The 26,607-nt window shown below is 34.3% G+C and overlaps 1 protein-coding gene across 1 annotated transcript in view; it reads right to left on the minus strand.

The window, feature by feature from the left end:
- The window catches only part of LOC122055660 (ferredoxin-dependent glutamate synthase, chloroplastic-like), a 42,252-nt gene extending 16,837 nt beyond the window's left edge, over positions 1-25,415 (minus strand). Inside the window, exons 1-13 of the mRNA XM_042617197.1 lie at positions 24,677-25,415; positions 21,556-21,868; positions 20,700-21,142; positions 20,485-20,616; positions 16,791-16,889; positions 16,563-16,633; positions 15,712-15,808; positions 12,895-12,987; positions 10,526-10,671; positions 6,876-7,035; positions 5,223-5,333; positions 4,936-5,151; positions 589-746 (exon numbers count right to left, since the gene is read on the minus strand). Coding sequence (XP_042473131.1) covers positions 589-746; positions 4,936-5,151; positions 5,223-5,333; positions 6,876-7,035; positions 10,526-10,671; positions 12,895-12,987; positions 15,712-15,808; positions 16,563-16,633; positions 16,791-16,889; positions 20,485-20,616; positions 20,700-21,142; positions 21,556-21,868; positions 24,677-24,958 — 2,321 coding nt within the window. The 5' untranslated portion in view covers positions 24,959-25,415. The remainder of the gene's footprint in view (positions 1-588; positions 747-4,935; positions 5,152-5,222; positions 5,334-6,875; positions 7,036-10,525; positions 10,672-12,894; positions 12,988-15,711; positions 15,809-16,562; positions 16,634-16,790; positions 16,890-20,484; positions 20,617-20,699; positions 21,143-21,555; positions 21,869-24,676) is intronic.
- Between the last annotated feature and the right edge of the window lie 1,192 nt (positions 25,416-26,607).

A 26,607-nucleotide genomic window follows, 5' to 3' on the forward strand; every position in this document is an offset into this window, starting at 1 on the left:
CCCGTCAGACTTGTGCAACTTCAATGTGAAAATTGTTGTATATGCATGCATTGAACAATAGAGACACTCGCACATGCCCCACTTCTTACTAAAATTTGTATTGTATCGACTAAAAATTATGCTTAGGAGTAAAAAAAATTAGAATCTATGATCAACAAGTAGTGAGAGTCCATCAAAGATTACCAAACTGCAGGCAGTAGGAAATACAATCACAAGATTCTGATCGAGTCCAATTATCAATATAGTACTCAATGAATGGATCCAAAAACCTATGGTTTATAATGATAATAGTGGCTCCATGCTTAAAACAATCAACAGCTAGCAAATCCTCAGATTGGTGCACCCTGACATGTCGGTATGACTGGCCAAAGGGGAAGATACAGTAGGGCAGCATGTAATTGGGTCACATATGGATATTCATCATGATGTCCATTGATTTCTAGCTCACAGACTTCAAGTGGTATAAAATAAAAGAATGCAAGCCTCATTGAAATAACTTAAGAAACTGAACAATCTGGATAGCAGAACAGATTGTAAGTATGAAGTTTTAGACAAGAACATATGCATGACTAACAAGATGAATCATACCTTGCTCCATATCCAACTAGACATGCAAAATGATGGGTGCTGAAACATTGAGCAGTATCAGCAACAATTGAAGCGGACATCCTCAACCCATTTTGTATCAGATGTTGGTGGACAGCACCAACAGCTAACAGTATAGGAATGGCAGGACGAGTAGGTATCTATTCAAAATTATAAGGAAAAGAAAAAGGAAAGGTTAATGGCAAATATCAGTTTCAGAATGCTGTGTTAGACACAAAATAAACTACATTTATGCTGTGGTCTCAGATTTGGAGGGGATTAAACACCTCTTTGACTAATGAAGAAGTTTGAAGAGATTTGCACCAGCATCTTTATATGGGTAAGATAGACTTAAATGGGAGTTATTTCTTGTGTTGGGGGGATTACATTCAAACAATTTCTACAATCTAAGACAATCTTGCATACTTTATATCTATGCCTCACAATCTATCAGAAACATTATTGTGTTTCCATATATCATCTACTGTTGAGGGTGCCAACTACCAAGAATGGTGAGGGTTTATTGTCAAAGGTCTTGGGTTCAAAAAACACCTTCACCAAAATGTGAGTGCTTATGGATTTTTATACCTATTTTTTCAATAATACACACACAAACATGCACACATGCATGTGTGTGCACACACATACACATATCATCTAGTGTCGGTGTAGATGAAATACATACCACATGAAGTCTCATTATTTCTTGTTTATCTTCCTCCTCTTCTAGTGGTTCGTTTAAAGGTTTAACCACTTGTTTACCCTATGGATTCTCAGAATCTCTATGTTTGAGTTCAATGGCTACAAGCCTAATACTCGATGTTGACATTTTAAGACTAGACACTGCAACAATAAAAACATCAAATGTTATGGCCTTCAGTTGGGATAAAGTTAGCAATTTCTGTACTTATTTAAATTCTATGTGACAACATGGGAGTTCGCATCTAATTAGACAAAGAATACAGGAGCAGCGGTGTCAATTGGTCTACCACATTTGAAACTATGGTAGACTATTTTCATTCTTAGGGAATGTGCACTTGAATGTAGAGAACCTGGAAATATTTTGTCCCATCTATACCACCTTACCATAGACATCTTCAGTGAATCAAATGCAAACAACTTGAAACATTTGATTCTATATATATGAACATTAACCAATCTATAAGATTAAGTGCAGGTTCTTACCCTCACAATGCATTTGTAGATTGCACAAACTAGCATCTATATTTTCTGACAGTGATGACCAGTCTTTAAAATTTTATCCACGATGTACAATTAATCCTTAAATCACAAGGGAACAAGTTTTATTTCAATCCAAACCTCATGTCATTTTCAACATGTGGCTCAAATAATCACTCTAAGTTGAATTGGACACTTTGCTAGAATTTCAAAGGGGCTCCGACAAGCTTCATTTAGGCAAATTGTGCTTGTTAGTGATTGTCATGACATACAAGTCCAAATATTCCTATCAGCTAAAAGTTAAAGAATAAGTTTGGATCTAATTGACAGTTAAAAATAAGGAACTTGAACTATCAAGTTTTGTCATGTCATACAATTCGGTCCTAGGCACTTGTAGATTTAACTTGTACTTTCATCATGATCCTAAATTGGCATAGACCTTCTAAACATGGGATGAAATGAAATGAGTTAATATGCATGTTGTGAGTTGGTAATATTCTTGATGGTAATTTGCTTGTGCTGAACTCTTTTCAAGTAAATCAGGTAGTAGTCTATCAGTAGACATTCCAACCCAACTAAACTGTCAATTTTAGCTCTTATTGATCTATGTATCAAAGTAATTGATAATGAGATTCTCACATCTATCATCCATATTTTCACACTGATGGTATTATTTATTTAATGTGTGTGAACAAGGGTATGGCAGAATTTTCTGTTAGAATTGCATGTGGAAGGTTCGGTTAAAGAGTAGGAGAGGATGGTGCACCCAAATCAATTTGAACCTCACACAACAAATAACAGTTGGATGGATCCAGACATAACATTTGCCTTTGTTTGACATTGACCGACAAAATAACGCAACCCTCCTCTTTTTTCCAAGCTTAGGACCGGCCATTGCGGAGTTTATTCATCATAGGTGGAGTTAACCTCACCCAAAAGCAAAAACAAGAAAAATATTAGTAGCGTGAGTGCTGTGTATTCAATTTGTGTCAAGAATAACTACAGTCGAACGAATTATAAGAAAAATTATCAAGAAGATATTCATGGCAGCTCTCTATTATTGATATACGAACTGAGAAGTATAATCACCTTAAGTGGTGCATTTCAGAGTGCATAATCTCACTCTCTTGACATTTTTAGTCCATGAAGACAATGTCTCTAGTTCTTGTATGACACATGTATCTAAGTCCAACACTTGGATGACAAATTCAAGAGCTTTCTCTCTTGTCCGGCCTTACACCAACATCTCATCCTATTCATGTCACTCTAGTAGATAGGCCCCTCTCATCTGTCAAGGGTGTTGCTCAGATCATTCCTACAGCATCTATACCACTTTCATCAGTTTTCAATTGCCTAAATTTCCTTCAAATGTACTGTAAGTAAAAACTTACTGAGTTGCTAAATTCTCAGTAACCTTTAATGTTGACTTGTAAACATTCAAGATTTACGAATTTGAAGAAATATATAAACTGACAATGACTATACATACATCTAGTCTAGTGGCCGATATTTCTCCACTTCAAACCCACAGTTGTCTGAGGCATCTATGTCTGTAAAAAAAGTTCCAAAAGATAGTTCTTAACTTGCTCAATCAAACATGTTCCTGAATGTGTGCAGTGTCATTTAGGAGAGCATGTCTGATTGTCACTTCTACGATGTCCATGACCATACTTTTGCACCTTTTTCTTTAGTCCATATTGATAATTGGGACCCTAGCCATCCCTTCAAAACTTGCTTTTTAAGTAGTTTAGAACCTTTGTTGTTGATTAGTCATGCATGACTTTTTTGAAAAAGAAGAAAGTTTTGAAGCTTTCCCCATTGTCTTTAATTTGGAATCCCTACTATTGTACTTAGAAATGACAATGCCAAAGAATACTTCTTTAGTGTCTTTCAATCTTTCTTCTCTAGTTAGGATATTCTTCATCAGTCATCTAGTTTCCATACGCGTAATAGGATGGTAATGTAAAAAGGAAGAGTGGGCATTCAATTGAGACAGCAAGAACCTTGTTGCTTGGTTCGCTTGCAATTTTGGGATGATGTTATTTCACCCCAATTTATTGTGTATTTTCTTGGATGTTCTAAATATGGGAAAGACTATTTTTGTTATTATCATAAGTTAACATCAAGCTCTTGTTTCTGCTAATATACTTCATCCCTCCTACCATACATGAGACAAGCTCAGGTGTTTCTTATGCCTACTACTTAGTAGATTCCACCATCTTCTTTTATGTGTGCTTCATCTATTCAACCATCCTTTACTAAAGAGCAAATGATACCAGAGACTCAACTAGTATAGACAAACAACAGACAACCACGTACTGAGCAAGTTGTAGCTGCTTTGGCAGACTCCACTGCCCAACCATAAACTTCTTTGGATCTGGATACTACCTCAGACAATGACCTTCCTATTTCCCAAAGAGTAGCTGAAAGTGCAACAATTATACATCCTCTTTATCGTTACATCTTTTATGCTTGCTTGTCTCCACAGTATTCTTTTATCTCTGCTTTAGATTCTGTAATGACTCCTCAGACTATCCCAGAAGTTCTATTTATTCAAAGTCAAGACAGACAATAACAATCAGCTGACTACATTACATTCTAAGAATACAAGAACCTTGGCACTCCTTCCTTTGGTAAGTCTACTATTGGCTTCAAATTAAGATATCTTATGATGGCTCTATTGACAAATTTGAAGCTCAATAAATGGTGAAGGAAAAAGCATATGGGACGGACCACATTGTCACTAGTGACTAAGCTTGCATTAGTTTGCTTCTTCCTTACAATAGCAGTTGTATTTTAGTGGACTCTACATCTTTTAGTGGACTCTACATCAATTAAGTATCGAGTATGTTTTCTTCTATGGTAATCTGGAGGTGGAGGTCAAATGGAGTAACCTAAGTTTGTTGCTCCTGTTGTGTGCAAATTAAAGAAGTCTTTTATAGATTGAAATAATCTTCAAGAGAATGGTTTGGCAAATTTATTCCTGTACTTATCCATTTCATTGTGGTATGATTAGGAACACATGAGATCAAAGATATAGAACACCTTTAGATATTGAAACAATAAGATACAATAAAACATTTTATTTCATGCTTGTTTATTGAAAGAATTAATGTAATAACCTAAGACTTATGTTAACAAAGAAGAAAGATGCAGTAACCAAATACTCACCAGCTCCTCTGAACGGTCAGAAAGAACAAGAAGTTGGCAACCATCCCGAACTGCTTCATCAGCTTCTTCACAGAGCTTCTGCAATGTTTTCTCCATTGAACCATCCAAACCTTTTCGAATATCAAAATATGTGGACAATACTTGAGCATTTAAATTTGGGTCCTTCATCAGTGAATCAAGTTCTCCTTCATTCAGAACAGGATTTGACAAAATAACCTGGGAAAAGAGGTATTAATAAATTCCAAATAGCTTACAAAGTTTACAAAAGATGAATCAATAACACAGACCTGAGATGCATTTTCTGGACCAACTTCTAAAATGTTTCTACGCTTGCCAAGATTGACCTCAAGAGACATCACTAGGCCTTCTCTAAGTGGATCAATTGCAGGATTTGTGACCTGTGGAAACGACCATGATCAGCAACATACAAAGAAGGAAAAACAGCTACTGAATCAACATAAATTTGAAGTCAATGTATGAAGAAGAAAACAGGGATGAGGACACATCGAACTGAGCTAGTCAAAACAAAACAATCATCTGAATTCGTGTTGATAGGAGTTCAGATGACAGAAATTCAACATATGGAAAATGGAAATGATGCAACTATTCTACAGACTAAATGAATGTAGAAGGATAGTCACCATTTTAGATGGCATAAAACAGTTTACAAAGCTTGTTTGTGAGAGTGCCTAATATATTTTAGGTGTTGAAGAAAAAACGAATGTTAAGCATAATCTAGCATCTAATCATGTTTAGATAACATGCAGTGGATGGAACTTCAAGATGAATGTTTACACTCTACACAGAGGACTATTGAACTATAGATGAATACAGAAACAATTTGTTGAGAGCTATGCTGAAATTCCTAATATAAAATGTTCATCAAAAAGGATTATTTGCAGGCTTAATTAAATTTGAATAAATGTCTACTTGGAAACTTAAGTAATTTAGTAACCAAGGATCAAATGTCATCCATCTCAAAATTCAGCAATATGAGCATTACGTAGCTCAAAATTTACAAATGTGTAAAACAGAAGAACATGAATGAGAAGACTCACAGCCTCATTAGTCTGAATTTTCTGCAGAAATTTCTAATTTCTTATTAAACATAATAATTCATTTGACACTGGCTAAAACTAATACAAAAGCACCAAATAGAACCTATACCTAGATATGACATACATAAGCTGAAGCAGCCTGAGTTGAAGCACATAGCTTATGGCACTTAAGTTTAGGCTCATATGTAGATTGTGGAGAAATTAAGGGGTTCATAGGATTACATCAGTAAATTATTTAGTATTTGGCCAACAGTTGATCCTAGGGGTGCAAACGAATCTAGCCCACTCGCGAGCTTTTTGAGCCGGCTTGTGAGCTTTTCGAGCCCGCTCGAAAAATATTTGATTCGTATTCGAATTTATCGAATTGGAGCCGAACTCGAATATGTTCAAACTTTTTTTCGAGCTGAACTCGAGCCCAAATTATATTGTTCAATAGTTCGCAAGCCTTAATATTTTATTAATGATATTGAACGATATTAAATTTTTCTAAGAAAGGAGTATAATGCAGTATCTAGAATCTAATACCTCAATATAATATCTCTGAAAATAACATAAATCTCATGAAACAAAATATTTAACCATAACAATATATATGATCTAAAAGGATCAAAAATGAAAGAAATTGATTTGTGGTGTCAATTTTGGGTTTTTAAATGATTTAAAGGGATAAATAATTCAGTTTTCAATAAATAAAATTTCTAAAGATTTTAAATATTTATCAAGTTAAAGGTATGTGATCACTTAATAGAAATATATAATAAACGAATCATAAAATGCCATGTTGCAGATGCATGAGTAACTTGCTACTTTATAACTAATTTCCCAAATAAGAAAGATAATCACATTACATTTACACCAAACTTACAACTTAGACCAACCAACCTGAGCAAAGCGTTGTTTGAAGTAGTCAAAAAGCATATGTGGCTTCCGAGATAATACTGCCAATGGAATGTCATCTCCCATGCAAAATGTTGGCTCCTTTCCTTGTGAAGCCATTGTTTCAATGACCATTTGGACATCTTCACTTGAATAGCCAAATGCCCTGATCCAAACAGAAGCAAGGAACAACATTTTGAAAAAAAAAACAAATAAAACATCTCTTACCATAATCATCATATATCAGAATTATAGCATAGATCCATAATTTCCTATGGAAATATTTATATTAGAATAAAAGATGAAAATATTCAAAATTAAAAATTAAGAATTAAAAAAAACTGCTGTGCAAGAAAATGGATTTTTAATAACTTGGTACCATAGTTTAAAATATCATTCAATACTGCTCAAAGCGGGGAGAAAACCATTCTGATAAATGACTGGAATCAACACAGCTTTGAGGTAAATCAATAGGTATAGGAGCCATCTTGTTAGCACCCATATCTCAGTGTGGAACGAGATTATAAAACACATTTGACATCATGGATCTCACATACGTTATAATCTACATAAGCTAGTTATTAACTAGTACAGTCAGTTACAAAATGTTACTAGTTTAACAAAATCAATGCTAACCATCCAATCTTAACAATTTTATCCTTATCCAATTTGATTTCACAATGGAGCTATTCATCCTCATTTGAATTTATTACACATCATTTCACAGTTTAAAAAACTGTTTCATGCTAAACTTTTAGGGTGTGTTTGGTTTAAGTTATCATACATAACCTTAGCTAGCAATCACATAACCAAGATTATAGGGAATGAAACATAACTTTACCTTATTATCCTTGGTTTAATAATGATAATATTATTATTAATAGTGATATATATATAAATAAATAAAATTGGATAATTTTTTTTATTATTTTAGAATTTTTTAGATAATTTTATTGGGCTTTAGATTGTCTATTTAATTTATTCCAACTATAGCTAGGAGTTGATTGATTTAATTAACCAAAGTTTTAATCAAATACCTAAGTTAAAAAAAAAAAACCATCGTCATATTCCTCCGCTGCCGCCGCCCACTGCCTGCCACATATTGCCGCTTGCCGCCGCGCTACCGCCGCTGCCTACCGCTGCATGCTGCTGCCACCTCCGGCCACCACAGGAAGCTTCACGGCAATCTACACGCGTAAAGGAATGTTGCGCTGCTGCTGCTGCCTGCTGCCACCTCTGGCCACCATAGGAAGCTTCATGGCAATCTGCACGCGTGAAGGAATGTTGCGCTGCTGCCGCTGCATGTTGCCACCTCCACACCACCCCGTTGCTGATCCAGCACAGCCCACTACTGCCACCTTTGGCCACCGCTCCTCCACACGCCACATGAAGCTTCACGGCGATCTGCTTGTTGCCATCTCCGCACCATCCTGTTGCCGATCCGGCACCGCCCAGCTCGCTCGACGGCTCTGATCCTTCCAAGGGTAACTTCAGGAAAAAAAAATTGCTTAACCTCCGGAATCGAGAAAAACCTTGGGTGACCCATGGTTTTCTTATTCCAGGTTCGATGCTGAGATTGATGATGTTTGCTAACGTTTTGGAATCGAGAAAAACTTTGAAATCCAGAAAAACCTCATACCAAACACGGGTATCCTAGATTATCGTAAGCGGACAACCTTGGTTATCAGTGATATCCCTGAACCAAACACGCCCTTAGTCTTTCAACTGCAAACAACTTCAATACAGTGCTGAGATGACTCTCGATACACCTCAAAGCATTCTGTGATCAACTCAATTTTAACCCTATAATCCTCATCACTTATACCTCTAAGCCATACTAATTATAAAATTAATTGGATTATTATGAAGCAATAAATTATCAAAAATATAAAAGCATTTTGAGTAATGATTATAGCTTCCTAAAACCAAAATGAGTATTGAGTATTGCATGGGAGGATTAGTTCTTGTAGTAACCTAGTAGGATCAATTTGATAATTTCTAAGGTTCATATTAAATAATGGTCCTAAGACAGGATATAGGAATTCATTTCTCAATATAAGTAGATTCATATTAAATAATGGTCCTAAAACATAGGATATAGGAAGACTTCAATTGTCTCAATTAAAACTGAAGGAGATTCATCTCAATTTCTTTGCAACAAAAGTGCTCCGATTGGTGCATCTCCTTGTCCCTTCCACTTCAATTTTTCATGACCAGTAGATGAAATTGAGGCATGAATCATGAGTAGAATCTTATTGTCTCTTCCCCACTCTCTCTTCTCATCCACTCTCCTTCTAGTACTCCAACCTTGGATCACCAGAAGGAATCAAATCAAAGATGAGTTATGGGTGCAGTAACAGCTAGTTCCAAACTAAACTAACCAAGAAAGCACATTCTTGGTAAGCACCATCAAAAACCTGCTGTGAAACAGGTTCAGACGTGTCTTGTCTTGGTTGCGAGCAATGAAAATCATGTCAACATGAGTAGCACAGGTGCATTTACACGTCTTAGTATTAACATCACTTCAGTCATGCTTATTGACATCAAATGACATTTAAAACCATGCATTTACCAAAATGCCAGATCATGTGGTACTAAGGACATGAAGCACTCTGGCTTCAACAATTTCTTTCAATAAATGTTCAGTGTTTTGGTTTGATTATGTTATAATGTTAACAGTGATAATGTTTTACCATATTACCATGTATACTGGTCCAACGCTACAAGTGAAACCATCATACCAACCATAATGGAATTCCAACAAACATGATCTAGGTACACTAAAAAGAATAGGAAAGGGTCCGGGGGAGAGGAGAAGCACTAATAGCAACAAAGGAGTGATGCTAAAATTAGAAGAAATTGAGATGAGTTCAAATTTTGTATGTGTCTATATTTAGTTTTAATTGTGTTAGTTCAAGTCTCATTACCACTAATTAACCAGGATATATTTATAGACATGCCGAGAAACCAATTTTAATATCAAATGTTCTAAGAGCATTATCTCATCTAAATCTTAAAAAATTATGATTGATCTCTAGGATTTTAAAAAACTTATGCCCTCATCCAATACACAATACTCATGTAGTTATTAATACGGTAATATCATTAGTCAAAACGCTTATTATATGTTTGCACGTGATGCTCTAAAATTTTAATTAAATAGACTTTTTAATTGTGATAAGGTTATATTTGGAGGAAAACAAGTTAAGTGGAAAGAATATAGTCTTGCAGCACCTTTAAGTTGATCTCAGTACACTTTGAAGAATGGCAGTGTGCTAAGTGTTGGCATGACAAGGTATTAAACCTATAATATTTCAGTCAATGATCGAAACTTTGAGCCAGAAAAATATTTTAAACTTTGCACAAATCACAATAAAAATAATTCCACAATCTGTAATTTATACATGGAAAACCTTGGAAATCATCAAGGACAACCATCTTGACGAATATAAAATATGCAGCTGAGAGGCAATGTCAAGTTACTACAACTAAGTTGGGTGGTTGCCAGAAATGCTGCAACACAAGGCGAAAGTTAAAAGAGCAAACATTCTGATTTTGTTAAACTAAGTCAGAATTTCAATAACTAACGCTTCCCAGACTTACATTATGAAGTCCATACATAACAGAAAATTAGGTAAAAGGTGATAGAGCCTTACTGCTGATGTCTCAAGGTTGTTTCATTATCCATGATAACAGAAGAAAGGAAGTTCCCTGGTTTCATAATGCGCATTTTTTCACGTAACCAGTCACCATAAGGGTGAGTTGAAGCAACTCTCTTCTTAACTTCAGTATTCTCATAAACCTAAAAAAAGTAATAAACAAGAATAGCAATAAAAACATGCATTAAAAGTTGGAAGAAGCTAAAATGCGACACAATTCAACTATTTGGTCATAGAACTTTATCACCCATAATAAAAAAAAATAAAAAATAAAAAAAAAATAGGGAATTTAGTATGACTTGGAATTTAACTAGACTGGTCTAATTGAAATGAATTGAGCTTCAGTTTGATCTAAAATTTAAATTCATAGTTTTAATGAATTTTTCTAAGCTAAATGATGCTAGCTGACGACAGGTGAAAATGCTGAGGCAATCAATTTGAACTTGATATATCTAAAGTAAGATTTTCCCTTTTCATGTGATTAAAAATGATTCATTTATATTGTGGATTGGCCTATTGTCAAACTGAACTGCATTGAGCTGTGCAAATGAGAGTGATAAGTGACAACAAATTATGTTTGGATCAAAGATGTGCTTCCATTCTAGTGAAAGTACTGCAATTGGACATAGGATCCTATCCCTCTTCCTCTAATATTTAAAGATCCATGCAACTTGTTTCAAACACCACTTGATTTGCACCACTCTCCTCCCTCTGAAACTCCTGATGCTTTCTTCAATCGTATTATATGTTTTTAGCTTTTTTTATGCTTCAGTCGTCATCATTGGCATACTAGAGATATTGCTGATGTTTAGTTTTACACATGCAAATTTAAATTATTATTATCACTGTATAGTTGAAATCATATAACTAGATGATATCAATTGTGTGATTAATGTTGAAAACAATGATTACTGCTGTTATATCATACTAAGTAACCAACGTAATGTTGATTGGCATCCATGTTGAACACACACTGATTGGCAACGTAATGTGCAAGGAAACCCAACCTGGACCAAAATCCAAACACACACTGATTGGATAGACAAAATAGTAGATCATGGTCGGAGTGCTCTTAGTGCTCATATGAGGAATGTTCTTAGTACTCATGACTATTGGATTCCTCAAATGCATTCAGATTTGTTTATTTCTTGCATTGTATTTTACTATGACCCTCGTTACCTCTTATTTCAGCAAAAAATGTTGGTTGATTGCCCTAGGTTTTCAAATTAGTGGTTACAACCGAAGGTATGGTCACTTAACATGTATGCTCTAGCAATAATAATTGGAGTCGAAATTAAGAGTGCATCCAAGCAATCTCACGCCGGTAGATTGATTAAACAGGACATAATAAAAACTGAATAATAATGAAACAGACTTTTACTAAGAAAGAATCAAAGGACTAGTTAACATGGATAGACATGAGATTTCTATAAGAGTGATAGAGTTGAATCTACCATTCAAAAAAAAAGAAACATTCACGATAAAGTGGATGGTTGAAATGGGAGAAGCTTTTCAAATCTTATGTGATTGTCATGAGCCCTTTAGACCAGGAAATTTTATTGAAATTGTGGTGTACCTGATGAATAGGTAGGAAACAACTCATATAAAAAAAAATATTGAGATGATATCTACATTTTGAAAGGAACCAATACATTCTATAGGTAGCCAAGGTGAATCATTAAAGTTGAAAATAGAAGAGGTAAAAGAAGACTACAGAAAACTCTAATTGAGAAATAAAAAGTAATTTGATTGTGCAAATATTACTAATGCTATAGCCTCACATCAAATTTTGTAGAAAAATAAGACCTATGTAAATGTTCCAAAATAGTTCTTCAGACCAACACGGCATGACAATGGTGAAGAAAATGATGATGTATACAAAGCTCCCAATAATTTCTAAATAGATACCCAATGTTTGTATTACTGTTCTGTTTGACATGCCATTTCAAATAAGAATCCATTTATATTCCATTCCTTAACAACACTTATTAAAACAATTAAACTTGGTTATCAACTAGACAGATTAAAGTAACCTAATCTCAAAATTGAATACTAATCAAGCAACATCATACTGAGACCATTAACTGGTACTTATCAGAACAAGTTGATGCTGTGTGACACTAGTCTTACAATTTGAAAGTTAGTCACAAAATTTCAGTGAAACTAGGTTCTAGCTATGTACATACAGTTTCTAATTACATATCAGTTTTTCATGTTAAATCAGAATAGACTTGCCCAAATAAATAGGCATATGATGACAAATCATATTGCATGTGTTCAACTATAATCATAAAAAGATATTAATTCCTTTTATAACATACTCTAGCTATAAGAAATGAGGAAAGGAAAGGAAAAGGCGTGCTCACCTCACCACTCTGTAGATCTACAGTTATCATCATTCCTGGACCTAATCGGCCTTTTGATATAACCTTTGAGTCATCCATCGGCAGAACCCCTACCTGCAAACAGTTAGCAGCAACAATGATAAACAAAACATACTTTGAAGTTTTCAAGCAAACAATTACCCAGATGACCACAAGGGTCTTCATATTCACCCTCATCCTTTGGAAAGGGCATTAGTGTTCTGTAGGCTAATTCAATTTAGAAATTCCAATAGTCTCAAGTCAACCATTACCCACAATGATGCGCTTGTCTTGCTATGGGACTTCAAATTTCTACTCGATGTGCTTTTTGAAAAGTCAGGCCAGAAAACTAAGGACATCCATTCTGGAGTTAAATCAGCACTAGGGTTTGAAATATTGGTTCCACCTACTAGTATGGCCAATATTTATGAAATAGACAAGGATTGTTAGTGGACTACAGTAAACAATATTTTCTATATTGCTACTGCAAGCAAGCACAACACCTTACAGATGTATACTATAAAATAATTGCCTGTGATCCATTTCTATGTTTATGGTCAATACAGTCAGACTAGTCCAGTACCCAGTAAGTACCAATCCTAAAACTCACTGAGATTGAAATGAGACTCGTATTCTAAACACTTGCCACAATTCTGTGTGTTTTAAACTCTCACATCAAATTCCACCCACTACATGCACCAACTGGAAAGATTATGAACAGGCGGCACAGCCCACTGGCTATGGCAACTTTCTTTTGTCAAGTTATTCATGTGGAGGATCTAGCTAGATATAAACAACACTATCTTCCAGCTTCTATCTTCTAGCCAAAGGACCCATCACGAACTTAAATTCCTTATAGACTCTAGACTTCATCTATAACTGTTGCAATTTCCATACATGCACCATTTTGTCTTTTGTAGCCTCCAGTTTTCCTTTTATTTTTTGGGTCTTTCTGCATCTGTCTTATTATTTTACATTTTACAAATTAGATACTTCCTATTTCTGCATGAAAAAAGATGAAACATCTACTAAAATCATGTCAAGTTAAGAAAATATTAAAAATTCCTAATAAGATCAGAATCTATGATACATGATCAAATAGGACCTGGTTGGATAGGTTATCTTGTTGGCTTCTTTTGTTTTCTTATTTTATGAATCTCTTTGAATTCTATCTTCAACATAAACATGGAAGATGAGACATGTCTGTTTATATATTCTCAAATGTGCGTACGCTCAAACAAAATTCCATCATCCAGCAAAGAAAATCCCACATGAAATACTATGCTTTCACTTAAGTTGCCCCAGAATGTGCAGGTTGTCCTTCAATTTGCAAAAACCAACTAAATTTGACATGTAAGATCTGATAACTCAGGAAATTCACATATAAAGTTATAAACAATTCCATTGTAAGATCCATGCTATTCATTGTTAATACAGAGTCATAGAAAGTGATAAAGAAGCATTATTAGTTATCCCCTCATGTAGAACCAAAAGTATCTACTATTAGACAGTGTCTAATATTTAGTGAGAAAAGTGAAAATGGTTAACAGCATTCAATAATTTCCAGATTTACTCTGAGTGAAGAACTGATAGATTGAACAATAAAGATAAATAACTAAAATATATATCATTTCTAAATGATAAGATATAGTCTGCTCTTTTTAAAAAATGGATTGGCTTGTGGATTTTAACTAGAACTTGAATATTTCTATAATGGATTTCTCTTGATGCCGATTTTTTAGATACTTTGAAATTTTGAAATAATTCCTTCCTCGACTCACAAAAATATATATATATACCTTAGCAGCTTGTTTACTAGTCAAGATCAGTCTGAAGGCCATGAAGTTATCATTCAGGGACAAATTACAAACCAAATTTATGTAGTTTCCATGAACTTTTTTTTAAGATTTAAGTGTGATCACACAAAAAAAAAAATTAAATAAATAAATAGCAGTTACTAAGAACTTTATCAAAATAAACAAGCCATTGAAAACATTTTGCATCCAGGTCATAATGATAAATAAAAAACTATTTATGCATAATGCTCATGATGAAAAAAATTTAAAATTGATATGGAAATGTTGGAAACCATTTTAACAAAAGAAAATCATTACCATGTTGCTTGTAATCATAGTATTCCTTTCTACCATCGTTTGAAACAAAATGTGATTTTCTATGTAGACTTTGGAAATAAAAACTTGCACCCAACAAAGTGTTATGTTAGTGTGATCATAAATTATAACCACTATCAAATAATAATTCCTTTAAAGGGGCTTCCATTCTCATTCATAGGTTCTCTATATATATAGTAAACTAAAGAAATACTAAATCCATCATGTCTCCTCAAGTTTATTCTTGAATAGATTAAAATTCAATTGAACCAAATAAGAAAAATAAAATGATGTATCAACTGAAGCTGAAAAAAAAAACATTGTCATATATACATATGCAGGGATGTGACATGCTGAAGGATATACGTGGTTCCATATGCCTCCAGGCCCTCCACACAGACAACCTTTTTAAACTATGCTATAGACCTAAGTGACAAATGAAATTGTCGTGAAGTAAGCTGAGAGACAACCTCATTTTCCCTTGTGTTACACCATTATTTGAAGTCCACTACATCAAATGAAATATTTCTAGAACAAATAGCTAAATTATTACAAATTGTATAGTGCTTCTGGTCTTCATAATTGTCTGTGCTGACTCAATTTATTATCTTCTCAAGATCCAAATGATAGATATATTAATGGTGACAATGTAAATTACAAATACTGTGTATCATAAAAACTCATCCTTCTTGAATTAAATATCAGGTACCTCAGATGCAACATAAACCATGTCATCCACTGTTCTCCAATATCGAGCAGGTCGAAGACCATTTCGATCCAGACAAGCTCCAACAGTCGTTCCATCACTATGGCAATTAAAATAAGCACTTAATTTAGAGTGGAAAATATCTATAAGAGTACTTGGAAGATATTCTTGATCAGTGACATTTTATTATCTGTTTTTCTAAAGAATCAAGAGGCTTGAGGAACATGACAAATACATAATGATTATAGCTAAAGTTTTGGAAATTCTAGGTAAATTACCTAATTCACTACTAAACAAATTTTCATCTGTAAAACTCCTGGTTAATGCATATGGGTGCACTGTAACAAGAACAATTCCAAAGAATTTGTCAAGCAGTTGCTACTCAAAGAATAACTTTGTCCTATAATAAATCAGTCCTAGACTCTAAATAGCAGTACATGTGCACACACCAAACTCTTCCAAAACTAGTGGTTACTAGATTGACCAATATGATACAACCATGATGTGCCAATCAAAATTCCAATATGTAACTTAAGCAATACTAATATGCTAAAAGACTACTAGTGTTTGGCCAGCTGATAGGATGTCAACTCACATTAGGTTTGCTTGCTAACATAGAGGAACTAATGATGGAGAGAGACAAACATAGTTGTGGAATATTTAAGAAAGATGGATACAAAGTTCTGAAAACAAATTGATCGAGAAATAAAAAATTACACCATGTATTGTATGTATATATGAAAAAGAGTTGAACCCTAACTAAGCATTAAATAACTTCAAAACCACTAATGGAGTCAAAAAGCCACATTTAGAATGTATATGCCTACAACACTGATAAAGTTGATATATGATACCTGAATAAAAGCAATGCAGGTCCATCCCAAGCTTCCATTTGTCCCTTGTAGTAGTCATAAAAATTAACAACCTAACACGAGTATAAACTATTCTATTTTAGATAAGGATGCAAAAGGGAAGGCAAAAGCAGAAAACTATTTTATTCAAAGAGAGGCATTCATACTGAAACCAAAGAAGGAACAAACTCACGAATGTTTCCTGATGATATAGTTTGCGCAAAAAATCACCTCTGGGTATTTTATGGTCAATGTTGGATGATTCTTATACGCCTCAGGAACAAGAATCATAAGAGCTTCTGCTGGAGTCCGACCACTTCTCAACAATAACTGATCAAGGAAAACATGAATGTTATGGATCAAATTACAAGGAAAAAAATCACATATAGTTCAAAAAAATGAGGAATTGGTATTCCTGCTGCTATAGGCAACAAATTGCTGCAGTGGAACATACAGAGAACTTTCTCACTGAATAATCAACCAAAAGACAGGGAAAAAAGTATCTTAGGATAGTCAAGATCCCAAGACCCACGAGTTGCAATGTTGCAGCAAAATGTCAAAAAGGTAAATTCTCCTATGATAATAAAAAGAAAAGCTTGAAGAATGTCCGTGGTTGTGAATCTGGAAATCCAAAATTTGTTTGGCTGCAAGTGGTGGTCAAACTTTAATGTCCCAAAATCCTACCAATAACCACATTCCACCAACTGCGTGTGTGTGCTAGTTACAACAGCACTGCTACAAGACAGAATGGTTTGCCACCAACTTATACTGCTTAGCATGCAAAGTAATTGTTTTGTTGATACTCATGTTCTGAGATATCCATATAACCTAGTTGAATGAATTGTCATGTAACAGTCATCAAGGCATGTTTGTACCAATTATTTGGGATAGGTACATAAATCTTTTCCTCCATTGAGTTTTATGCAAAGCTATATTTGAATGAATTGAGTTTGTAAATTCTAATAATAGCTGACATGGATGGATGTCAAAGGGCGGAATTTGGTATGACAGTATGAATGCTAGAATACTAGTTCTTAACAGCCAACATGACAATTGTTAACGGTTACCACAAGTAGCTTATACATGTTAAAACTCAATGAACATTGTTCCTCGTAAATCAAACTGATACCAACCACGACTTTTACAAATATGGATGCGGAGAAACACTATTATTCTAGGTTCTAGATGGTGTTGCCTCCAAGAACAAGTAGCTCTGAATAAAGAAAAATGTTCCTTTTGGTACAAGAATGGGGTATTTACGTGGAAGACAAATGTTTTATATGGTACCACCAAGGTTTAAAATCTCGACCTGTGCCAAGGTTTCGGTCCTAGACCGGAACGATACAGTTTCGGTATTGTATCGTGCCGTGCCGATACGATATCGGTATTTTTTTTATTTATATATAGTAATTATTAGATAAATATGTTTATTATGTATAATTTAAAAATAAGATATATTTTTATTGATTTATTAGAATTGTTTTAAAAAAATTTTAGAATTTTTTAAAATTTTTAACTAAAATTTAAATCAGTAAAATTAATTTTCAAAATATTAATTTTTAAAAAAATTTAGATATATTTACCATGAACAAATATAAAATAATTTAAAAAATAACAGATTATTAATCTGATTTATTAGAATTTTTAAATTTTGTTTAGAATTTTTAAATAAAATTTAAATCAGTAAAATTAATTTTTAAAATGTTAATTAATAAAATTTAATAATTTTTTTAAAATTTTAAATATATTTACAGTAAAATTAATTTTAAAAAATCAGATTATTAATCTGATTTATTAGAGATTTTTAATTTTTAAAATTTTGTTAGAATTTTTAAATAAAATTTAAATCAGTAAAATTAATTTTTAAAAATATAAATTAATAAAAGTTATTATTTTTAAAATTTTAAATATATTTATATTTTATTAGGATAATTTAATAGGGTTTATTAAAATCCTCTTCGAGATATCACATTTAAGTTGCAAAATGTTTGAATTAATTAAATTAAAATATTTAATTTCTAACAGTGATTTCACGGAGCGCGCATGACAAACCTCTAGGCGCCACCGGAGGAATCCCGCGCCGTCGGAAGAGTTCCGCGACGCCGGAGGAGTCTCGCGACTCCTGCAACACCTGCGAGGAGCCCGAGACTATCTAGCAGAGCCAAAGGAGTCCCACAACTCCTCCGGCGCTGCCTACAAGGCGTGCGAGGCGTCTGGGACGACAAGCGCGCGCGATTCCTTCCTTTGTCGCGTGACGCTCTCAATGACGCACAACGAAATCGTCGTTCTTCCGGTGCCGGTTTCGGTGTGCGGGAAAAAGGGTAAGTTTTGCCTGTTCCGCCCAGCACGAAACGAAATTTTGAATACTGGTACCAACTACCAAGTCATGTCGGTAGCATATGATTATTAAAGTTAATAATCTTCCAGCCGATGCATGATAGAAACTCATATATGATAACTAATATGCCTTAAGTGAATACATAACAAAAACTCGTATTTGACTGTAAATTTGCCTTAACTAACATTTCAGTATAAAAAATTATCATGCTGATAAATCTGATATTCCAGCAGTGACTTAAAATATAGGTCAATCCAATTGTCGTGTAAAGACGAGCATGAGCATGTATATAAAGTCAGTCAAATCAACTCATAAATCAAGCTGTACTAAACATAAACTAGAACAGATTGGTAGATTCCAGTTCAAGTTGTTTGTGAACTATCCAAAATAATTCTGAATGCTGTCACAAACCATTCCAAAGGACCAAATTATAAGATCAGTTTCAACAAAATAAAATTTGAAAAGTTTAAATCCTTAAAAAAATATTTCTAAAAAAACTAAGTAAATTAAATTGAACAAAATTAAGGGATTTGAATGTCATCACTGTGTTGGAAAAGTAATTCACCTTATGTTCCAGTTTTTTTAGGAAAAATTTGGCATTATTAGGCAATAAACTAGAATTTGCAATGTTTAAATACTTTACAAAACATATTTCTGAAACATCTTATAAGTAAATCAAGTTGAACAAAATAAGGGATTTTAATGCCATCAATATGTTGGAAAAGTAATTCAGCTAATGTTCCAGTTTTTGAGGATGGGTTTGATATTATGAGGCATCAGAGCAGAAATATTTGTTCAAGTGCTTTGACTTTGAAGATGTTGTTAAGAACCAAGATCAACATGAAAAATACAGAATTCAATTCAAGCCAACCTAATTTATAAAAGTTGAGATATATCCACAGATATTTGAAATAAAATCCTCTCAAAAAATGTTTTTGCTGCCTTATTATTAGCTCAGTAAATCATAAATCTCCAAAATCAAGATCAGCTTCATCAAGCATGATATATAATATCTTAAACAACATAATTAATTCGAGTAGTCTGCAAATTGTCACATTTCTAATCAACATAAATTTGAAATTATTCTTCATATTATCTAAAATTCCATCTTCAACTATGATGTGTGTGAAGAGTGACTGCATAGCATTGTAAGCATGATATTGATATAAACTTAAAATACATGCACCAGCTCAATTCTTTATGATTGAAGGGAAAAAAAACACCTTTTTGAAAATTTCAATAAAGATAATCAGTTAACATATTCAGTGAAGAATAATATTGAAAAGATCCAAAATCACAGTGCCTATGTATGCCAAGATACCATGTTCTTAAAGTGAAACCAATGGTAGCTAATTTAGCTCAGAAGGAAACATGTCTGTCTAGAGCACTCAATAGAATACAAAGCCAAAAAAAACAATAAATATAACCAAGCTTATGATGGATAACAGTTAATGCAAAGTTGAAGGAAGCTAATATAAATGAGAAAACATACAAAGCCAAAAAAAATTACAATAAATATAACCAAGCTTATGATGGATAACACTTATTGCAAAGTTGAAGGAAGCTAATCTAAATGAGAAGACATACTTCAGCTGTACTATCAAGATTTGCTGAATCAGATGCTTTTGGATTCCCAAATGGCCGAATTTCATTCTCACGGCCTCTCCAAACAGGGGACTTGAGTGTTGCTTCCCGAGATTGCATCCAATTCAAATTTCCCTTCAACCAGAAAAATTTAAATAATCAGGAAATCACTGTTATGGATGCTAAATACTCAGCAGCTAATTTAGAGACAAAATAACCTGTATAGTATTGATCTCTCCATTATGTCCAAGTATCCTCATTGGTTGTGCAAGAGGCCATCTAGGGCTAGTATTAGTGCTGTACCTTCGATGGTAGATTGCAAACGAAGATGTGTAAAGTTCATTCTGAACATCCAAATAAAATTGTCCAAGAGCTTCTGAGCGAAGCATCCCCTTATAAACTACAGTCCGATTTGACAAAGAGCAAAAGTATAGATCATCTTCCCATTCTTCAGATTTTGCAGCCCTTTCAATCAGCTTTCTACAAATATACAATTCCCTCTCAATATCATCAACCTTTTCCTCTTTAAGGACTTTGACAAACACTTGTTGTATGTTGGGCATTGTTTCCTTGGCATAGTAGCCAACCACTGATGTGTTTACAGGAACAGGTCTCCAACCAATGACCTCCAAACCCTCCTCTAAGAATATCTTTGTTATAACTGCAATGAAAAAATATCACAAAATTTAAAAGAATATAGTTCATATAAAGAAAATTGAAGAGAACAGAAGCGGAAAAAAATTCAACAGCATGAAGAGAAAATCAAAATAACAATTAAGAAATTCATCTAGGTTTAACTTAAAGGCGACAAAAAACAACAAATTACCTAATTGAAGAAGTGGATATAACTTGTGATGCAGTTAAATTACCAGTATTTATCACATAACATATTTCAGCACTATATTAAAGAATCCATGTATATAAGCAACAAAATCAAGTAAGGTAGCCAAAAAAATATAGCTATAATACACTGATAAGCTACAGAAATAACAGTAACTTCTCTACTTACATACTTGAAGCAACATTAAAAGGATAAGCCACAAAGAAGAAATAAAACATTTTCTGTAGAAATACCTGACTTGGCTCCTTTCTCAAAATTTTCATCTTTTGGGAGAAAAATCATTCCAACACCAGTTTTTGACCTATCCAAAGAAGCAAGTCCTTGCTTCACAGCCCAGTTGTTATACAAATCCCAGGGAATAGATGTCATTAGACCAGCCCCATCACCAGAGTCATTATCAGCCCCACAGCCTCCACGATGTTCCATGCAGCCAAGCGCTATAAGGGCATCATTCACAATCTTATGAGAAGGTTCATTTTTCAAGTTTGCAATGAAACCAACACCACAAGCTCCTCTTTCTGAGATGATATCATTCAAACTCGCAACCTGATAGCAAACCAGTGGTTTATTGCAAAAGGAATATCAGAAGTGGAACATTGGCAATGCCTTATGGTTCTCTAAGGATAAACATTTGAGAAGTAAATGCGATACAGGTTCGAACACACTATTCTCATGATTCATCTACCTGAAAAGTGAAGACCTAACTAAAATGCTTAAAGTAATATTTGGTTAGTGGATTTTGATTTTTGTGGCACGGGATTTTGTGGGAGTGTCCAAAACCCAATGTTTTGTAGACCTATTCAGTAGAATAGTCGAATTCTATACATAGAAATAAGTGGAACTGTGGAAGTACAAAACCCTCCCAGGTGATCTTGGGATGCTGAGATTTTATGCAAATACGAGTTTCCTTTTATAGCAATATCAATCTCAAAAACTTGATGAATTTCTATGTTGGTCAGGGAGATATATTACTTCGTTATGTGGTTATTGTAATTTTAAATGAACCTATTTAAAACAATTGCCGCTTTAAATGCTTGCTAAAACTTTTTAATACAATTACTTGTTTTTGAATGGATTCAATTTAAAATTAGACAACAGAAGTTGTAATGTCATAGTCCAAAATTTTTCCAAGTCATATGACACATTTATGTCGAATTAGTTATTTATTATTTAATGGATATTTGATCTTATAAGAATGGATATTTTTCAACATATGCCCACTACAATCTCCAAATGTAATACAAGATTCAAAAATGATTTTTCATCTTTCTTGTATCTGAACGGTTAGACAACAGAAGTTGTAATGTCTTTGTCTAAAATTCTTCCAAGTCATATGCAATATTCATAATAAAACTAGTTATCTATTACTTAACAATATATATTTGATTTTTTCGAGATAAAATTTTACAAGTTCATTACAAAATCATATATAAGAATATAAGAACACATATTTTTGAACATATTCCCGCTACAATCTCCATACATAATACAAAATTCAAAATATAATTTGTTATCTTTCATGAAAAAAAGAAACTTCTGTGCATATTTTCAGGAGATAATATTCTAGGAAACTAAATCAATTCTTTATGCTTGAGATTTATCTATCTGTTAGCACTACAAGTAAATTTCTAAAGTTCCACGTGAAGAAAAGCAGAAAGTGATGTAACTTATGATAAAAGAAACCAAAGGAGGCAACAAACTTAGTGTCGGGCTGTCAAGGCATTGAATTATATGGAAAAAGGAAAAGCAAATAAAAAATATAGAAATGAAAAAAAAAAATTGTTGTTCGCAACAATTCTTGTTGAGTAGGCACACTTAATCCTCCCATCAGGAAAAAAACTTAGCTGCTTCACCCCGCCACCTCCTCCCAATCACACAACTTTCTAATCTTAAAACCTAACCTACCCAACCACAGATTCTCTCCACAGCCTAGCCCACCTTCCTTAACCCATGTTCTCTCCCCCCACAACACTGGAGATCCAAACCACACAGTTGTTCGTTGTTTACCATCCCCTCCCCCCTCACTTCTACAATTCAGCCCGATCCTCCACAACCTCCTCTTCTGATAGCCTCACACCCTGGAAATCACTGATGAAGGTCCTCCAAGGACTACATCGATGAGGGAGAGGCTTGTTAATAATATGCAGAACCCCAGGCAAAGTAACTGAGAGAATGTATTTAGCATGAGAAGAGAAGAACTTCCTAATATAGACCTATCTTGATGCAGATTATAGCTTAGTCAATGGCCACAGATTGACATCAGAATATGCATTTGTTGGTGAACATTGGGTTACTTGAAATTTTTAGAAAGCAAAATGAGATAGATCATATGAGTGTGAAAGATAAGGACTAAGCAATACTCATAAGTTTCTGAGATGATGTGGGTTAAGTTGTTCGTAGATGAGTATTGTGTTGTATCGTCATAATCTATGGTAAGGTAAGGCAATAACTAGATAACCATCTGTCAGGGCTGGTGATATCAATATCAGTATCAAAAATTTCAAAAAATTAAGAACCAGCCAAACTGAATTGCTAGGGTCAGTAGGATTGAAATAGATAAAAAAATATACAAAATTTAAAAACACAAAAATAATTATGGAAAGAATTAAATAATAATTTTAATCAATTTAAAAAATTACTAATTTAATTCAAATTAGTTAGATTAATTAAAAGAATTTTGATTTATTAAATTAATCTATGATTTAAAAATCTGATGAATTAAATTAATTTAATCAAGCTAAAATCTGATTTAATGTAATTGCAATTTAAAATTTGATTTAATCCTTGATGTAATCAATTTAATCTATAAATTAAGATCCCTTTTAGTAAATGAATATGAGTAAATGGCCACAGATTCCTTAAAAAGTTCAGAGAAGTCCTTTAATGATCAAAAACAAGTGCAAATTGGAAATGATTTTCCTTAAAAGGGGGTGTCAATTATTATCTGAGCTGCAGTCTACCAAATACCCTCCATCATTCTATAGAGAACAAAAACTAACAGAGTCAAAGCAAAGCTCCATACAAGATAGCCAATACTTCAGCATCAATTCATTGTGAGCCAAGCACAAAGCTTATGCACAAACACTCGCTGTCCGCAGAGCAGAATCAGTACGTGTATTAATCTAAAATAGTTTTCCTAATCAACCAAAGAAGGAAAACTCAACAGACCTTAAGCAATCAAATCCATTAATCCATTCACATAAGAGCTAACTCATGGTCATTCGAACGTCGATGTACAGTAGTTCAACAACAATAAATAAAAAAACGAAAAGATTATTAGTAGAGAAGCACGGATCACCCAGTCAACCACGAATCATTGAATCTCACCTCCACATAACGAAAGAAAGCATTTACCTTAGGCCGATCATCCGACCGGCTACGCTTCACCTCCGACGCCGCGAGCGCAGCTCCTTGGCGCTCGAGCACCGCCCTAACCGCGTACGAAGACGACCACCCCCTGCCACCGGCACCCGATCGGAGCGCCGCGGCCCGGCGGCGCCGCTGGCGCTGCCCGAGATGAGCCGAGTCACCGCGGAAGACCAAGTTCCGGGTGGAGGAGAGAAAGAGCGGGTTCGAGTGCGAGGAGCGGAGGAGGATCTCGGACGGCGCGGCCAAGTGACCGGCGGGAATCGCCATTCGCGATCGAGAAATCTCGCAAACCCTCCACTCACCGCCGACTAAACCACTCGCCGGGTGCGAGGCGAAGAGAGAGAGAGAGAGAGGGGAAGGAGGGGGAGACAAGGGAGGGAGGGATCGTGTGGAGGCAATAAGATGAGGATGGAGGAGCGAGTGTGTGGAAGGGGAGAGGATAGCGAGAGAGAGGTCGGAGAAGAGGAAAAAAGGCTCCCCCTCACGTCTCTCTCCGCGGAGGTGGCGAATGGAGGAGGAAACGACAGGGAATGGGCTCGGGGCCGGGGAAGGAATCGGGGCGTCCAATAAAGACTTGTGGCTGCGCAGGCAAAAATACAAAACCCTTGCTCTGGTTGACCTCGAACCGCCACCTCGAATCGCCCCACTGGCAAGGAGAGAGGGAGGGAAGAGATGCAGCGAAGGAGATCGTCACGCTGGCCGTGCCACCTCCATGATGCGACCCGAATCCGACTCCCTTACATAAATTACAAGTGTATTATTAAAAATTCCTTTTTGCACGCTGCGCTGGACCGACTTTTCGGTTCGGCCCTTACAAAAATACACCGCATTTGGTAATAATTTTAAAACGGGAATTGCCTAAACAACGCACCTAACATTTAGATTTATCCAAAAAAATGCCTCAAAATTTGAAAATGCGTATTTTTTTTCATTTTATTCCTTTATCAAATAGGATTATTTCTCTTACTCTCTGCACTCCTCTATTTTTTTTTTTTTACATATATACATAATTATTATGGTGCTCTGATTTTTAAACTTAATTGCATTAGCACTCGTGCTAGTTTGTATTACTACGTGGACCAGATTTTTTGAGAGAATAGGATCTTATTCTAACTAATTCTTATAATAACATTTTAATATCTCTAAAAAGACTGAAATAAATAATGGAGAGTCTTAATAGAATTCGACCATATTTATTTATACTCATAAGTAGTTTTTTATCAAAAATTCATTAATGGACATAAATAAATATGATTAAATTAATTTTTAAATTTATAGAATTTTGATATAATAAGAAGTCCAATGATATATTTTATTATTTATTTCGATCTATCTAAAAATGTTAAAATATTATTAAAAATTTAGCTAAAATATAGTTGGAGTCTCTAGATTAATCACCAAAAAAAACTAATATAATTAAATTATGATGTTAATTTTTAAAAATTATATCATAATAATTATTGTATGCTTTAAATTTTGAATGCACTTTTGATAGGTTTCAATTCCTAAAAAATAAAATAAAATAAAATATGATAGTTAGTCTCATTAATTATCCCTAGGAGTGGTCGGTTCGGTCCTATGAAAGCTTTTTACCGGCCTAATCGAGAAGCTCACGTGATGATCAACCCAGAAGCTTAGCATCTTTTGATTACGCCTCTTATTTGAAGGAAAAATTTCTACAAATACGTTATAGTTAAGGTTTGAATCGTGAATATCTGAGTGACAATTTAAATGTCCTATCGTGATATCATAATCTCAGGACAGTCGATTCAGATTCTAGAATCCAGACGAGGGAGATAAATTAAAAGGTTTATAAAAAACAACGAGGGTGTTGACGAAATTTTGCCATAAAATACTCGGGAACTCAAGTTGAGAACGCTAAGCCGATAAAGAATTAGACAAAAATGGCAACCGCT

Source organism: Zingiber officinale, chromosome 3B, assembly GCF_018446385.1.
Source record: "Zingiber officinale cultivar Zhangliang chromosome 3B, Zo_v1.1, whole genome shotgun sequence".
Taxonomy (NCBI): domain Eukaryota; kingdom Viridiplantae; phylum Streptophyta; class Magnoliopsida; order Zingiberales; family Zingiberaceae; genus Zingiber; species Zingiber officinale.